Source organism: Pan troglodytes, chromosome 19, assembly GCF_028858775.2.
Source record: "Pan troglodytes isolate AG18354 chromosome 19, NHGRI_mPanTro3-v2.0_pri, whole genome shotgun sequence".
NCBI classification, from domain to species: Eukaryota; Metazoa; Chordata; class Mammalia; order Primates; family Hominidae; genus Pan; species Pan troglodytes.
The window spans coordinates 26,234,499-26,251,090 of record NC_072417.2 but is presented as its reverse complement, the minus strand read 5'-3'; the positions used below and the strand labels follow the sequence as shown (position 1 = coordinate 26,251,090).

General features: G+C 51.7%; 1 protein-coding gene and 1 long non-coding RNA gene across 13 annotated transcripts in view; one reads left to right on the top strand and one right to left on the bottom strand.

Annotated features, from left to right (window-relative positions):
* The window catches only part of ACLY (ATP citrate lyase), a 62,106-nt gene that overhangs the window by 24,200 nt on the left and 21,314 nt on the right, over positions 1-16,592 (bottom strand). For 7 of the 12 annotated variants that reach the window (XM_024350306.3, XM_054670883.2, XM_063798577.1 and 4 more), the window contains 10 exons: positions 16,293-16,372; positions 14,746-14,876; positions 13,832-13,950; positions 12,826-12,962; positions 12,035-12,096; positions 8,996-9,113; positions 5,932-6,086; positions 5,056-5,146; positions 3,928-3,957; positions 316-457 (listed from right to left, as the gene is read on the bottom strand). In XM_024350306.3, the coding sequence (XP_024206074.1) occupies positions 316-457; positions 3,928-3,957; positions 5,056-5,146; positions 5,932-6,086; positions 8,996-9,113; positions 12,035-12,096; positions 12,826-12,962; positions 13,832-13,950; positions 14,746-14,876; positions 16,293-16,372 (1,065 nt within the window). The remainder of the gene's footprint in view (positions 1-315; positions 458-3,927; positions 3,958-5,055; positions 5,147-5,931; positions 6,087-8,995; positions 9,114-12,034; positions 12,097-12,825; positions 12,963-13,831; positions 13,951-14,745; positions 14,877-16,292; positions 16,373-16,592) is intronic. The other 5 variants (XM_063798578.1, XM_054670885.2, XM_024350307.3 and 2 more) reach the window with 1 other exon arrangement.
* On the top strand, positions 620-7,370 carry LOC134808860 (uncharacterized). Its single transcript, XR_010152868.1, has 5 exons — positions 620-692; positions 1,145-1,204; positions 2,414-2,698; positions 4,777-4,919; positions 5,851-7,370. It is a non-coding gene; the product is annotated as an uncharacterized LOC134808860 (long non-coding RNA).

Sequence of the window (16,592 nt, the reverse complement as noted above, 5' to 3'; positions counted from 1 at the left end):
CCACGCTGGAGTGCAGTGGCATAATTAGAGTTCACTGCAGCCTCAACCTCCAAGGCTCAGGCAACCCTCCTGCCTCACCCTCCCAAGTACCTGGGACTACAGGTGCACACCACCATATCCAGCTAATTTTTAAATTATCTGTAGAGATGGGGGTCTCCCTATGTTGCCCAGGGCTGGTCTCAAACTCCTGGGCTCAAGCAATTCTCCCACCTCGACCTCCCAAAGCGCTAGGATTACAGGCATGAGCCACTGTGCCCAGCCCCAAGCTTTGTCTTAGCAGAGGAAGGAGATATTTCCCGCCATGGGGTAACTCACGTGAAAGGGTAGACCATGGCAGCCACTGAGGGCTCGTCTCGGGAGCAGACATAGTCAAAGTCCAGCATGCCTTGCACGGCCCGGGTCTGCATGCCCCACACAATGGCCTTGGTGTGGCGGCTGAAGAGGGTGGTGCTCTTTCCTGGTGGGCAAAGACACAGAGAGTGCACCCAGAACACATACCCCCGGGAGACCTGCAGGGGCCAGGGCTGCCTGACAGACCCCTCCACGCCCCATGTCCACAGGGTGATGCCTCATCACAACCGTAAAGGAATGTCAAGAGGACAGAATTCTGAGAACTTGGGGAGGAGGTGCCTCGATTTTTCTGGAAGAAGGTGGCAGAAAGAGCAAATCAAGCTAAGAGGGCCTGCTAGCTGGTAAGTAGCTCTGCAAAGAATGGAGAAAGATGGGCCCCACAGTCAAAGATGCCCAGGATAATTCCTATAGGACCTGCTTCATTTCCCAGGCAAGGTGTGTCATCAGCTTATATGCAAATAAGGTCTTAACAAATTATTTTTAAAGTCATTGGAAAAAAATGCTTAGCTCGCCCAATTTTGGTGGGTTCAGGACTTATGTTCCAACAATGCTTATTACCCTGTAAATCTGGACATAAAACCAGCTCCAGTCAGGGTTTGAATCAGCATGAATTCTAGGTCAGTGTAGGTCCAAAGAAGAGGTTTGTGCAGCCGGGGCTGAGGACACAGCAGCCTTATCGCTAACTGTGGTTCTGGCCAGGGCTCTGCACGAGGCAGGATCAGCAAGCTAGTTACACAGGGCCAGTGCCCTCAACCTGCTCTCCTGTTTTTCCTGTCCTTCTCCCTTCTACCAGGTGGCTCTTTCCTGCTCAGGACAGTGCTCTTGGACAGACCCTCCAGTGGGCACTTAAGAGGTAAGGCGCAGGTCAGGTGTGGTGGCTCACGCCTGTAATCCCAGCACTTTGGGAGGCTGAGACCAGTGGATCACTTGAGCTCAAGAGTTCAAGACCAGCCTGGCCAACACGGTGAAACGCTGTCTCTAATAAAAATACAAAAATTAGCTGGGTGTGGTGGGGTGGACGCCTGTAATCCCAGCTACTCAGGAGGCTGAGGCAGGGAGAATCGCTCGAACCCGGGAGGCAGAGGTTGCAGTGAGCCGAGATCGTGCCAGTGCACTCCAGCCCGGGTGACAGAGCGGGACTCCATCTCAAAAAAAAAAAAAAAAAAAAAAAAAAAAAAAAAAAAAAAAAAAAATTAGCGTGGTGGCATGCACCTGTAATCCCAGCTTCTTGGGAAACCGACACACAATCACTTGAACCAAGGAGGGAGAGGTTGCGGCAAGCCAAGATCGCACCACTGCACTCCAGCTTGGGCCACAGAGTGAGACCCTGTCTCAAAAAAAAAAAAAAAAAAAAAAAGGTAAGGGAACAAAAGGAGCTGGTAGAAGTGCAGTTCTCTAGGTGGGCAGAGTGGTGCATGCTTGAGTCCTAGCTACTTAGGAGACTGAGATGGGAGGATCACTTGAGCCCAGGAATTCGAAACCAGCCACCGCGGCATAGTGAGACCCCACCTCAAAAAAAAAAAACAACAACAACAAAAAAAAACCTTCCATGATGCGATTATTACGCATTGCACGCCTGTATCAAAATATCTCATGCACCCCTACTATGTACCCACAAAAATTTTAAAAAGAAAATTTTAATGCAGCAAGTATATTTAAAAAAAAAAGAAAAAAGTGCAGTCCTTAGCCTAAAGGGAAAGGACTTTTACCACGCTTCAGGCAGTTGACTTTCCCCTCTGGGTCCCTGCAAGTCCAAGAGGAGGAAAGCAGCCCTCAGGGAGGTTCTGAGCTCCCCTAGGGAGAATGATGCATCTAGCCCAGTGGCATCTGGTATTAATTAACCTACTGCACTAGAGCAGGCTTGGCTAACCAAGTTCATGGTCTCATTAAATCCCTGTACAGGCCTGCCTCTTCCATCACAGCCTTACAGCTTCTCATGGCAGAAGGTTCCTGATGTTGCAAATACCTGGGATTTACTGTCACCTAGACCCCCCTAGGTTCTGCTGAGACATGAGATCACAGAACAAGGGGAGCCACCTAATCCAGTTCTCCCATTTCCCAGTCCTAGGAAGCCCAGAGATGCCAAATGATTGAGGTCCGAGGTCATCCAGCATCAGAGCCAGGATTACCCAATCACTTAAAATGCAGCTCAACTGTGAAAGTGAGGAGGGAGAATATAAGTGTGAGTTCATGACCCGCCATCCTCAGGGGAAGCCTGCATCATGTCACCCCCGCCAGGTGATGCACGTGCACATGCCTCTGATCTATCTAACCTGCCAGCTACAGAAATCAAGACAAAGCCTGGAATCTACCAACCTACCAGCATCTCCAGCAGGAAAGGGTGGAGGTAAAGTGGCCCTTCCTCAAGCACAGAGAAACCAAAGCTGAAGGGTGTATCCTCAGCCCACCAGCAGCAGAGAGGCTCCAGAGAGAACCTCTGTGCCAGGGGCTATGCCCCCTACACCAGGCCTCCTCTGGCCTCGCTGAGGGGAGGGCTCGCTCAGCCATAATCTGTTCTCCCTGACACACCCTCCTTTTATTTCTCTCACTCCAGAAAGTAACAAGGATAATCCCCCTCCTCATAACCCTCCTCCCCTTCAGAGCACAGAGAGCTCCTGGAGAACCAGGGCTGGTCCCTGTTCTTTCCACACTGGGCTCACTCTGCTCTTAACTTTTTCCAGAGGCAAAAACATCAGGATTAAAGCCAGGTGGCCACAGTGCTGCATTCCAGGCCTTTCCAGCTGGTTATCGACCCTGCCAATTACTCCTTCCCCTCCCCTTAGCAAGGGGACAATAAAGACTTCCCCGCCTCCACGGCTGTGAATGTCAAAGTTAAATGGAAGGTCTGATGCTATGAACCAATTAATCTACTCAGCTAGGCTGGTGGGTGAATGCGCATGCACAGAAGTGTCCACTGTAAAATGTGACCTCATACACCAGACAAAGCTCATACCCCTTCCAATTACCCAGTCACTAGATCCGCTGCACACCCTTCTGCTTCCGTCTACCTCCTTCTTCACCTCTCTTGTTCCTCCACCACAACCCCAGAAAAAGATAAACTGGTCCCTGGAGCTTGAGGATGAAGCTGGCAGTGGTGAAGCCGAGGCAGGAAAGGTGGGAAAATGACATCAGGAGATGTAAATGAGAAGCAGGGGTGACATGTGGCTCCCCTTCTGCACCCCAGCAGTGACAGACGCCCACGACTCTCTGCCACTCCCCATTCAGTTGGATGGCTCCCTCCTTCCCAGGCGACACTCTCTCCTTGACACCACTACACTCTCCAGGGCTGTGGGTCTGGCTCTTGCTCCTTCCAAAATCTCTACCCCTTCCCAAGCTTGGAGCCAGAAACAGCCACACAGTGAGGAGAGGACTGAGTGGGGCGTGTACTGAGCACGGATAGGAGGGGAGGAAGAGCGAAGACTTAGGACTTGGGGTCAGGCCACATCAAGGCAGGGACAGAAAATAGACCAGACGACACTGCAACCCACCAGGGGAGGGGGAAACAGAGCACACAGTAAAACTGTCACCCGCTAACAAAGCCACACGCGGAGTGGGGGCAGGGTGGGGGCATCCTACCTTGCAGGGATCTTGGACTTGGGACTGAATCTGTCAAAGAAAATGACCAAGGCAACTGAGTGACCCACTGATGGCTGGAGGCTTTGGAGGGAGAGGGTGGGAACAGGGAAGGGTCCCATGGACAAGCCTTTCAGGGCTAAAGCCCTCACCATCCCTCTCCTGTTCTGCAATGGACAACGGAGTAAGGCCAGCAGAAGAGGTGAAAGCACCGATGAGCAGAATGGAAGCAAGAAAGAGCAAAGACCAAACGGGCAGAGAGGGGGCAGGAGGAGGACGAAGGCTGGGCAGGTGTGCTCAACACCAGCGCCTCCCCCAGGCCCTCTGCAGGGACAGCTGGATGACTTGAACTCTGGGCTGTCTAGCTGACGCAGTCCCACCCTCTTAATGCCAATCCCTTTTTGTCTCCATGAAACACTATGAGATGATTGGCCAGCATGGGGTTGACCCGTGCTGTGGACAAGGATGCTGATTTGGGACAGTGTCACTATTTCCCAAAATGCCATAGCAAAGTGTGTCCCAGGAAGAGGCTGCACAGGTATACCAGCCCAGGGGTAACTAACACCACTTATGTAGAGCTGGCTGCAAGGGCTGGCCGGCAGGAATCACATCTACACGGAGAGAAAAATTAGTTGAAATACAGATGGGCTGACAGGCGGGGGCTTTTCTTGCTGGGGATTCAAAGGAGGGAATGTCTGTTAGGGCCCCAAGATGGTGGGGGTGGCCTGGGAACTGCTGTCGTATGAGCTGGCTCTGCCGTCCTGGGGTCCCGGTGTCTGCCCTCCACTCAGGAGAAGAGTCTCAGAGAACTTTCCACTTCCTGAAATTTCTGTAACCCTAACTCCTCCACAGCCTCCCTGCCCAGTTCACACCCCCATAAGAAGAACAGGGGTAGAAGAGAATAGCGGGAGTTGAGGCGACCAGGCACGGCGTGGGTCCTCTGCCTCAGGAGCGCCCACAGGGAAGGCTCAAGTCATACCATCCTCGTGTCCCAGGTGCAGTCCCATTGCAAAACCCAAACCGCTGTTCATCTGCCTCTGCCAGCCCAGGGGGGAAAGGGAAAGGGGAGAGAGATACAGAGGGTACCGCAAGGCCACTCCCTGCAACATGCCTGAAGCCTCAGGGAGTTACCTTGTGGCATGGCAGGCTTGGCCTTCTTTGCAGGCGCCACCTCATCGGCCCTGGACTCAGAAAAAGATGCTGTCCTGCTGGGGGCTGGCGTCTGGGGTGAGATAAGGAGAGAGTGTAAGAGGTAAGAGTCACACCTGGGAAAAAAGCCACTGGTCCTTAAAGGCCCCAAAGAAAACTCGTAATAAAAATTATGCACAGCAATGCTCTTTATAAGCTGCTTCCAAAAGTACTAATAATCCTCTAAGATACAAATTAATATTATCCCATGTTACAGATGAGCAAACTGAGGCCCTGGGTGGACAAGGTACTGGCTAAGGTTGCTCTCTCAGCAAAAAGTAAGAGTAACGATTTTTAAGTTTTTCTTTTCTTTTTTTTTGAGACGAATTCTCACTCTGTTGCTCAGAGCTGGAGTGCAATGGTGCCATCACAGCTCACTGCAACCTCCGCCTCCCAGGTTCAAGTGATTCTCATGCCTGAGCCTCCGAGTAGCTGGGATTACAGACATGCACCACCATGTCCAGCTAATTTTTGTATTTTTAGTAGAGACACGGTTTCACCATGTTGGCCAGGCTGGTCTCGAACTCCTGAGCTCAGATGATCCACCAGCCTCGGCCTCCCAGAGTGCTGGGATTACAGGCGTGAGCCACCATGCCCAGCCACAATTTGAACTTGGATCCAATTTTAAAATCCTTTGTCCTTCCATTATACTACTTTAATCAGGACAGGAAAAAAATTGGCAGAGATCCACAAACCAACCATGCACTAACTCCCGCTGTATTTCCTCTATGCCCCCAGGGAACAGAGGAAGAAGACTGTATCCTAGTGGAAAAGATGAGATGGTTCCTTCCTGTAAGGTTTGGGGAGGCTGGCACCTACCGATGTGCTCCCGCTGGCGTTGAGGAGGAAGTTTGCAGTGTGGGCCGCTGTGGGTGGCTGGTTGGGGATGGGCCGGTGGCCCAGGGCCATGCCCACAATGGCCGTCATGTGAGTCTCTGTGCCAAAGACATGGATGGGGATCCCAGTGGTCTTCCCTGTAAGGGAAGGAAAAAAAAATCCATAATTCAAGTCTGCAGATAAGCGCCCAAGTCCATGTGACCCTGCAAAGGGCCTTTTACAGCCATGATCAGTGTTTGGTGCATTCAGTGCAAGACCAACATCCAGGACAAATCAGCTGTCATAATTTCACCACCAGACAAATCTTTCTAAAGGCCACTTGCTGATAACAAGAACAAGAAACAGGCCAGGTGCAGTGGCTCACACCTGTAATCCCAGCACTTTGGGAGGCCAAGGCGGGCAGATCACTTGAGGTCAGGAGTTTGAGACCAGCCTGGCCAACGTGGTGAAACCCTGTCTCTACTAAAAACACAAAAAATTAGCCAGGCGTGGTGGCGTGCGCCTGTAATCCCAGCTACTCGGAGGCTCAGGCAGGAGGATCCCTTGAAACTGGGAGGCAGAGGTTGCAAAGTAAGCTGAGATTGCGCCACTGCACTCCAGCCTGGGTGACAGAGTGAGACTCTTGTCTCCAAAAAAAAAAAACCACACAAGAAACATATTTACTGGCAAGATTCAAGTAACCAAATTATCAGAGCCCATATTCCTCCTGTTCGCAGTCTGGACCCCAGCTCTCCAGCTTTCCTTAGCCCTCATCGCATGCATCCACCAGTGCTTGGTCTCTGTTCCTAAACACCCTGAGCCCATTCCCCCAGGGCTCTGGTCCTGCTTCTCCCTCTGCGTGGAGCTCTCCATGGAGCTTCACCTGGCTGCTCTCTGGTCTCCCAGTTCAACCCAAGCACTACCTCCTGAGAAAGGCCCCCTCTGACCTTGATGGTCACTCTCCCATGCCACGCTCCCCTCCTCCTTGTACAGACAGACCCCTAGCATCTTCTCCTACTGTTTACTTGTGGAATGTTCTAATTTTAAGAGCATGATCTGGTAACCTCACTGTGCTGTCCCCAGGCCTGCCCCACTGCACATAGCAGATCCTCAGCTTTGAACCAGCTCTATTAAAAAGAAAACAAAAGGCTCACACCTGTAATCCCAACACTTTGGGAGGCCTAGGCAGGTGGATTGCTTGAGTCCAAGAGTTCGAGACCAGCCTGGGCAACATGGCAAAAGTTCGTCTACAAACAAATTAGCCAGGCGTGTGCTAATTTTTTGTACAAAAATTGTGTATTTATTGTGGCATGTATCTGTAGTCCCAGCTACTCAGGAGGTTGAGGTGGGAGGATCCCTTGAGTCTGGGAGGCAGAGGTTGCAGTGAGCTGTGATCACACCACTGCACTCCAGCCTGGGTGACAGAGTGAGACCCTGTCTCCAAAAAAAAAAAAAAAAAAAAAAAATTGCCTATAATCTCAGCACTTTGGGAGGCCGAGGCAGGCAGATCACGAGGTCAAGAGATTGAGACCATCCTGGCTAACACGGTGAAACCCCGTCTCTACTAAAAATACAAACAAAAATTAGACGGGCGTGGTGGCAGATGCCTGGAGTCCCAGCTACTCGGGAGGCCGAGGCAGGAGAATGGCGTGGACCCGGGAGGCGGAGCTTGCAGTGAGCCAAGATCGCGCCACTGCACTCCAGCCTGGGTGACAGAGCGAGACTCCATCTCAAAATAGAAAAAAAGAAAAAAAAGAAAAACAAATTAACCCTATTCAATTCAAACCTAAGTCAAATTGTGTCACTTGGCTGGTTGTAGTGGCTCACGTCTATAATCCTAGCACTTTGGGAGGCAAAGGCAAGAGGATCACTTGAGGCCAGGAGTTTGAGATCAGCTTGGGCAACACAGTGAGACACTATCTCACAACAAATTTTTTTTTTTTAATTAGCCAGGCGTGGTGGTGCACACCCGTGGTCCCCAATACTTGGGAGGCTGAGGAGGGAGGATCACTTGAGCCCACAAGGTGGAGGCTGCAATGAGCTATGATGGTACCACTGCACTCCAGTCTGGGTGACAAAGCAAGGCACTGTCTCAAAAAAAAAAATAAATAATAAATATGTGGTTCCTCTGCTTGAACACCTCTTGTGCCTGCTGTCTCACAGTGATGGCCAAGTCCTCCTGTGACCTGTAGTGTCTCGCTGCCACTCTCTCAGTCCCAGCCCCTTACCACTGCAGGGTATTGGAATTTGCCCTTCCCTCTCCAAGAGTCACCATGGCGCTGCTCCCTCATTCCAGGTCTTTGCTCAAATGTCAGTTTTCTTTTCTTTCTTCTTTTTTTTTTGATACAGGGTCTCACTCTGTCACCCAGGCTGGAGTGCAGTGGCATGATCACGGCTCACTGCAGCCTCGACCTCCCAGGTTCAGGTGATCCTCCCACCTCAGCCTCCCAAGTAGCTGGGACTACAGGTGTGTACCACCATGACCGGCTAATTTTTGTATTTTTTTTTTTTTGTAGAGGCGGGGTCTCGCCATGTTGCCCAGGCTGGTCTTGAACTCCTGAGCTCAAGGGATCCTCCCTCTTCGACCTCCCAAAGTACATGAGCCACCTGTGCCCAGCCTTGATCAAGTTTGATCAAGCATTTTCTGATCTCCCTGTTGAAGGCTGCCCCGACCCCTCCCACATGCATTCTCCCTTTCCCTGCTTTGTTTTCCTTCCTGGCACTCGGCACCCCCTGACATAGCAGTTTGTGTCCTCCGTTCCATCAAGGCTTGCTGTCTGTCCATTTGTGGCTGTAACCCTCGTCACCAGCACAAAGCCCAGCACAGAGCGAGTGATCTTTGATAAATATCTGTTAAGTGTAGAGCTCAATGAAAATGCTTTCCTGACCACTCCAAAGTTTAGGACAGCACTCTGTGTTGGGACAGGGAATGGAAACCCAAACTGCACACCCAGGAAGGGGAGTAGAGAGCAAAAGAGCCCAAGACTGATGCTCAGGAATCAGAAATCCCAAAGAGGAAGGCCACCCACACTCAGGGTGAGGGGGAGAGAAAAGGTCCTCATCTTACCGACTTCTCCCATCACTCGTAAGCCCTCCTGATAGTTGGGGCCACCTCTTCGGACAAAGATTGTGACTTCGTGCTCCTTCAGGGGGCCCTGGTAATCTCGAATTGCTCTCACGATGCCCTGGAAGCCCAAAGTGACATGTGACTAAAAACAAGGCAGCCACAAGTCAATGATTTATAACCGTGATAAACAAACATACCAGGTATATGTGACAAGTGCTGCTCCTCAGGAAGCACAGGACTACGCATAAGCAGCCACGGCCTGGGATATGATCACTCAGAATGTTGCTGAGGTGGGAACGTGGGGTACCCGGGATTGACACCCCTTAATGTCATGGTGCTCCAGGCCTCCATCATCAGCAAGGCCTTGCTGGTCTCTCTTTTGTCCCTTCTGCAGTCATTACTGCCTCTTACTACATTTTTGTTTTTGGTGGGGATATCTATGTTGGGCTCTATGCAAGGGTTCTCAGAGGTACTAAGACATAGTCAATGTCCTACAAAAGCTTCTTAAGTGATGTCGGGAATAGTTCTTTTTTTTGAGACAAATTCTCGCTCTGTCACCCGGGCTGGGGTGTAGTGGTGTGAGCTCGGCTCACTGCAACCTCTGCCTCCGGGGTTCAAGCGATTCTCCTGTCTCATCCTCCCGAGTAGCTGGGACTACAGATGTCTGCCACCACACCTGGCTAATTTTTTTATTTTTAGTAGAGATGAGGCTTCACCATATTGGTTAGGCTAATCTCAAACTCCTGACCTCAGGTGATCCACCCACCTCAGCCTCGCAAAGTGCTGGGATTACAAGCGTGAGCCACCGCGCCCAGCGCGGTGTAAGAACAGTTCTTACAATGGATATCCACTTTGGAAAAATGAAAGGGTGGAAAGGTGTGTCCTAGTTCTGTTTCTCAAGACAGAGGCTAGATTTTTGAGCCTGGAGTCTGACTTCTGTCACCCAAGGCATTTTACACAAAGCTCCATGTACAGTACCTGCTCCAAACCAAGTGCCCTAACCAAGGGTCAGTGCAGGGCAGCTCAGAAGTTAAATAAAAGCTGCTGAGGCTCCCCTGTCCCAGATTTGTCTGTTAAATCAGGTCCAGTTATGGACGCCCTGTTTTGGGCAGGACTGATGGGGTCTGGTCCCACATTTTATTTCTGTTTTGAGACAGGGTCTCATTGTCGCCTAGGCTGAAGCACAGTGGCATGATCACGGCTCACTGCAGCCTCAACCTCCTGGGCTCAAGCAATCCTCCTAGCTCAACCCACTAATTTTTTTTAAATTTTAGTAGAGATGAGATCTCATTATGTTGCCCAGCCTTGTCTTGAACTTCTGAGCTCAAGTGATCTGCCTGCCTCAGCCTCTCAAAGTGCTAGAATTATAGTTATGAGCCACCACGCCCAGCCTCTCACTTCTTGAGATCTCAGACTTTCAAGTTTGACACTTATCTAGTCATTATTCTCAAAACTCACATGGATCCACCAGATGTGGCACACACTCTTTTGAATACACTCACTGAGCATCTGACAGCATGGAATATTAATAAATGGCCTCCTTGGGTGGCTATCTTGAAAGGGATGACTCTTGAGACACGTTAGCTCTGTCTTCCTTGTTGACGGCAGTCACATGTGCTTTAAAGCATGTGCACACACAGCCCTGACCCGTGAACAGGCACCCAGGTTGAGAAGACCCCGGTAGGATGAGAGGAGCCCCGGATCATCAAAGCACTTTCTTCATTCCGATCTTTTGGAAAAAGGGCTCATGACGGAAAGATATAAGACCAGGATGGCCGGGCACAGTGGCTCAAGTCCATAATCCCAGCTCTTTGGGAGGCCGAGGCGGGCAGATCATGAGGTCAGGAGGTCGAGACCATCCTGGCTAACATGGTGAAACCCCGTCTCTACTAAAAATACAAAAAAAATTAGCCGGGTGTGGTGGCGGGCACCTGTAGTCCCAGCTACTTGGAGGACTGAGGCAGGAGAATGGCATGAATCCGGGAGGCGGAGGTTGCAGTGAGCCGAGATTGCGCCACTGCACTCCAGCCTGGGCAACAGAGCGAGACTCCGTCTCAAAAAAAAAAAAAAAAGGAGATGCAGAGAACCCAGAGTCTCACGAGAGTGTTGAAAGTAAGGAGGATCGGTTGGGCATGGTGGTTCACACCTGTAATACCAGCACTTTGGTAGGCTAAGGCGGGTGGATCACCTGAGGTCAGTTCGAGACTAGCCTAGCCAACATGGTGAAACCCCCGCTCCACTACAAATACAAAAATTAGCCGGGTACGGTGGTGGGTGTCTGTAATCCCAGGTACTCAGGAGGCTGAGGCAGGAGAATCACTTGAACCCAGGAGGCAGAGGCTGTAGTGAGCTGAGATTGTGCCATTGCACTCCAGCCTCGACAACAAGAGTGAAACTCCATGGAAGGAAGAAAGGAAGGGAGGGAGGGAGGAAAGGAGGGAGGAAGAGAGGGGAGGGAGGGAGGAAAGGAAGGAAGGGAGGCGAGGGAGGGAGGAAAGGAAGGGAGGGAGGAAAGGAAGGGAGGGAGGAAAGGAAGGGAGGGAGGGGAGGGAGGAAGGGAGGGGAGGGAGGGAGGGAGGGGAGGGAGGAAGGGAGGGGAGGGAGGAAGGAAAGGGAGGGAGGAAAGAAAGGGAAGAAGGAAAGGGAAGGAAGGGAAGAAGGAAGGGAAGGGAAGAAGGAAGGGAAGGGAAGGGAAGGGAAAGGAAGGGAAGGGAAGGAAAGAAAGAAAGGATCGATTGAGCCAGTGCTCCAAAGCATTGGTCCTGAGAAGGAAGAAAGCAGAAATTCGCCTCCCATGCTTCAGGTGGGAGAGTTATAGTTCAGCGTAGCAGCTGCTTGCCCAGAGACACACAGCGCAGATGGGCAGCTCCTGTCCCAGTGTCTTCTCCACCCCTTTAAGAGACCCTGGGGCAAGAGCTCCCTACCTGACCTGGGAACTCATGGTAACTTGGCTCTGGCTCAAACTCTGCTTTCAAGGCCCCTTCCCTGCTTTCCCCAAACCACTTTCCCCAGAAACTGCACCACTGTTGCAACTATTACCTTGAACGTGGCGGCCACATTGGTGAAGTTTGCGATGCTGCCTCCAATGATGAGGATCTTGCCTGGATTTGGAGTAAGAGAGAATCAAAAACAGTTACATAGGTAGACGAGCATCTTCCCAGCAATCCAACTGAGGAAGTTCTTGTTCCCCTGAATGAGGGTCCCCCATCTGCCAGGAGGTACTGGGGAGTGAGTAGGACAGTCTCTCCAGACATTCCACTTTATCAGCTCAACTCTCCATTACCTATGCCACCAGACAGGGGTCAGAACAAACCCACAGGAGCACTACATAACTCCTAACCAACATCCAAAAATCCAGGTTGGTTTCTAGATATCTCTGGAGGGAATCTCTCTCCCTCTCTGGCTCAAGGAAAGAAGACCTGGTATGCAGAGCTCCAAAACACAGGTGGTAAAGGGGCACTGAGACTCACAGAGGCCAGGTAATATAAGAGGGTCACTGAGTTTATTGCAATCAGAGTTTATCGCAATCGGATAAACTGAGTTTACTGCAATTGTAGCAGGAGCATGCCACAGCCACCTCCTCCCCTGCACTTGTTTGAAGGGCTTTATCACACATCGCCTCTTGCCCTCTCAGTCCCCTCCCACTGATAGATGTGGTCCCTGCCCTCTGTGCAGTCAGCGAAACTGAGAGCCAAAGTTCAATGATTAGCCTCAAGTTGCAAAGGACCACACACAGCCTTGGTGACTCCTCAGACGAAGCTGTCCCATTGCAGCCTGCTGGGCTGTCCTGGGGAAGGGGGGACAGGTATGTGTGTGTGCACGTATCTCACCATCTGGGTGCTTCTCTCGGGTCATGAGGGAGAGGATAGTCTTGGCATAGTCATAGGTCTGCTGCTCGCTGGGGGCGCCTGAGTACTCCCCATAGTTTGCCAGCTCGTTGACACCCCCTAGATCACAGATGGTATCACTGCCAAGGAGACAGAAGTCAGTGATGGCTCTCACACTTGGGGCAGGGAGTGGCAGCCTGGTGCCTGGGAGGACACACGGATCCCTCAAAACACTGGAGTTAGCCTGTGGAACCGGCCTCTTGGATCTCCAGCCCCCAATTCCCATGCAAGTCTGGCCTGCAGGTTAATGGTGCTACATCAGACTCTTCTGGGCAGTGCACTCTGCCAGCCCTAAGGCACTGGGGTGCCCTGGACAGACAATGGCAGGTAAAATGAACAATGAGCACCTCCCTAACACAAAAACAAGCAAAATCACACACTGCAGGAGTCCCTGACGGGCTGCCCAAGAGAAAGTGTGCTGCAGCCAGAGGAAATAGTGCCAGTCACACACAGAAGGGAATGGCAGATTGCACATCTAGAAATGAGCAGGTGTCTACCATGCTTAAAGTGAAAAAAACTGCTAATTATTGTAAAGGGTGTAGAATATGATCCTAATATTCTATAAAGCAAAGAGTATAAATATTTATATATGCTTGACAGGACATACAGTAACTTGCTAACTGGGGTGACCTTGTCAGGGAGAGGATGGGGAAATGTCCAGGCAACTTTCACTTTCTAGCTCATTTTCTGTACCTTTGTATGGAGCACATAATTTTCAGAATTGAAACTCATAAAACAGCTTCATTGTGACACAAACAAGAAGGTTATAGAAGACACTGTGTGCAGGACAGGCCCTCACCAACATCCCTCGAAGCCCTCTGGGATGCCACTGCTTTCCTCTGCCCCAAATTCCCACACCAAAGTGACAGGACCCCACCCACCCAGGACACACACATGTTGATGCTGGGTAGACTGGGCTGGCGTCCCTTCAGCAACCCCCTTCGGTCACCTGTACACGACAGAGGCGCCACCCCCGGCCACCATGGTCCAGATCCTCCCTTTGGGGTTCAGCAAGGTCAGCTTCAGGCTTGCCCCACTTTTGGCATCTAGGTCTGCAATGTAGGCTTCCTGGGGACCAGACAGCAACAGGTAGGCCCTTGGGGTACCCCCTTTACCAGGTCCCAGATCCTAGGACCCCTCCCCGCTTTCCCTGGAGGCACATGAAAAGGTGCCTTAATGGGGTGGGAAGAAGGGGCTACGCAGGGCCCCACATGCCTTGAAGACACTTGATGGTGTCTCCAAGTACCAAAACCACCCATAGTCACAGTCACTGCCTAGGGACAAACTTCCCATCTCCCTTCTCTGACGTCAAGTACTTGGCCCTCTGCCTAAGTCCTGAGCCTAACCATGTCCCTCTGCTCAACCATGCCCTCACCCCAGCATCTGCCTGCCCGGCCCATCACACGTGCCCCCAACCCCAGGCCTCCCCAGACCAGACCGTCTCCTAGCCCAGCCTCTTCCCTGGGCCTGGGGTACTTCCCAGAAAGCCCAATCCTGCTGTGAGGACTTCTCAGAGGACAGAGTGGGAAAGAGCAATTAAAATTCTCAGTGAGACGCGGAGAGAATGACCTTCCATCAGGATTAAGGCGAGACACTTGGAATCATGGAGAGGCAACAAATCAAGTGAAGAGTCGAGGGAGGCTGATTGAGAGAGAAATCTAAAAGGATTTCTGGCTGGGATTCAGAGGCTTGGCTCACTCTCACCCCCACCCCATTGGGGTTTTAAGAAAATTAAATGCTTCTCAGTCTTCCTTTCCCTGCCAAATAAACAGCTCATGAAGGGGGGCCAAATGCACATCAGAGATGAGTCACCTCCCCACCGCCCTCCCCCCAGTCCCCCTCTCCTCTCTAAACCAGCCTTACCTCTGGATATGCCTCCCGCCCAAAGGGGGGAGGGAACTCGATGTCACCCCACTTCACTTTGCAGATGTAGTCGGCAGTGGCGTCCACCTTGGCCGCCAAGTCAAGGACATAGACTCCATCTTTGGTCACTACTTCAGGGGAGCAGAGGCAATCATCAGACACCGGCTCTGGGTAGAGACAACCACCAACCTCCAACCCCTCCACAAACACCGATCCCACGGTGGCCCATTCAGGCCTCAGAACTCTCTAAGCTCAGTAAGAAACCAGAGAGGCCCTTATGGAGACAGAGCTTTTCCCCATTAAAGGCAAAACAAATTCTACAAGGCCATTCCCCTCTCCCTGACCTATAGGCAATGGGACATGGAGGTCTGTATTAGTTGCCATGGCAATTTTCAAACATCTTTACAAAACGCTACACTCCCTGCTTTTGAGTATCTAACCATGCGCAAACCCATGGTCCAGCCACTTTTAAAAAGTGTTTAAAGGTACATGTTGCTGACAGAAGACCCCCCACCGGTATGCACATCTATGTCTCCCAGGGTCTGGCTAGGGGAAGCCTCAGTGTCAGGTGGAGCAGGGGCCGCAGGGTGCACTGGACTCCCAATCAGCAGGATTCGTTTATACCACCTCACTGGACACCCATCTTCCTCCTCCCCCAGGGCCATTTAGCTGATTGAGTTAGCACAAGGCCATCTGGTCCATTAGAGGGGCTGCATCCTCAGCTGGAATGATTTGATTTCTCGCCTTCCTAGACTTTGCCCTGAGAAGTCCTGGCCAGAGCCAGCCCACGCCACTCTCCCTCAACACCACCTGCTTCCTTCACAGCCCAAGAGACTGAGACCAAGCTCTTCCCAGCATCAAGGGTTAATGATTGACCAACTCCCACAGAGGGAGGCAAGTGTGAGGCCTCTGAGTCCACCAGGAGGAATGAAGGGCCAAAGGGTGAGAGCAGTGCAGAGGCTGCCCACCTCCTGCTGTCAGAAAGCCTTGACCCAGCGGGAGGAGCAGAAGCACACAGTCAGATCAAAACCAGGACTTCTGGCCGGGCGTGGTGGCTCACGCCTGTAATCTCAGCACTTTGAGAGGCCGAGGTGGACAGATTACCTGAGGTCAGGAGTTCGAGACCAGCCTTGGCCAACATGGTGAAACCCCATCTCTACTAAAAATAAAAAATTAGCCTGGCGTGGTGGCGGGCACCTGTAATCCCAGCTACTCGGAAGGCTGAGGCAGAAAAATTGCTTGAGACCAGGAGGCGGAGGTTGCAGTGAGCTGAGATTGTGCCACTGTACTCCAGCCTGGGCGACAGGGCAAGACTCTGTCTCTAAGACCAAAGAGAGAGGTTGGAGTTGACTAAGAGAAGAACTACAGTCTTCTGAGAGCTCAGAAACAGGAACTGGCACTAAACGTGCATGGGGACCCCTCTGCTTGTGCACATCTGTCTTGTGTTACCCTCTGGCAAGTGGGAGTCTGGTTCTCTGAATGCCAAGGCCAGGGCTGTCATAGGCACTGGGACCCTTGCCCCCTCCCAGCCAAGCACACCCAGTTACCAAGGGGATTGATCTCGAGGTAGGTGAAGTACAGGTCCTCGTAGAAATTGAAGAGGCCGGAGATAAAACTGGCCAGAATTCTAGAGGTGGGAGGGAGAGAGGGACAGTTCATCCATCAGGGAGCAGCTCGGCAGCACCCCAGGCGCCCCGCAGCAATCTCTCACTGCCACCGACAGCTCCATTTCCCTAAACGCACCCCACTGGCCCTTCCATCTCCTCTGCAACCCCTGCTCCCTGGACATAGCTCTTCAGCCACTGAGGCGGAAAGGAGCTGTCAGGCGAGAAGCTGGAGGCAGAGGT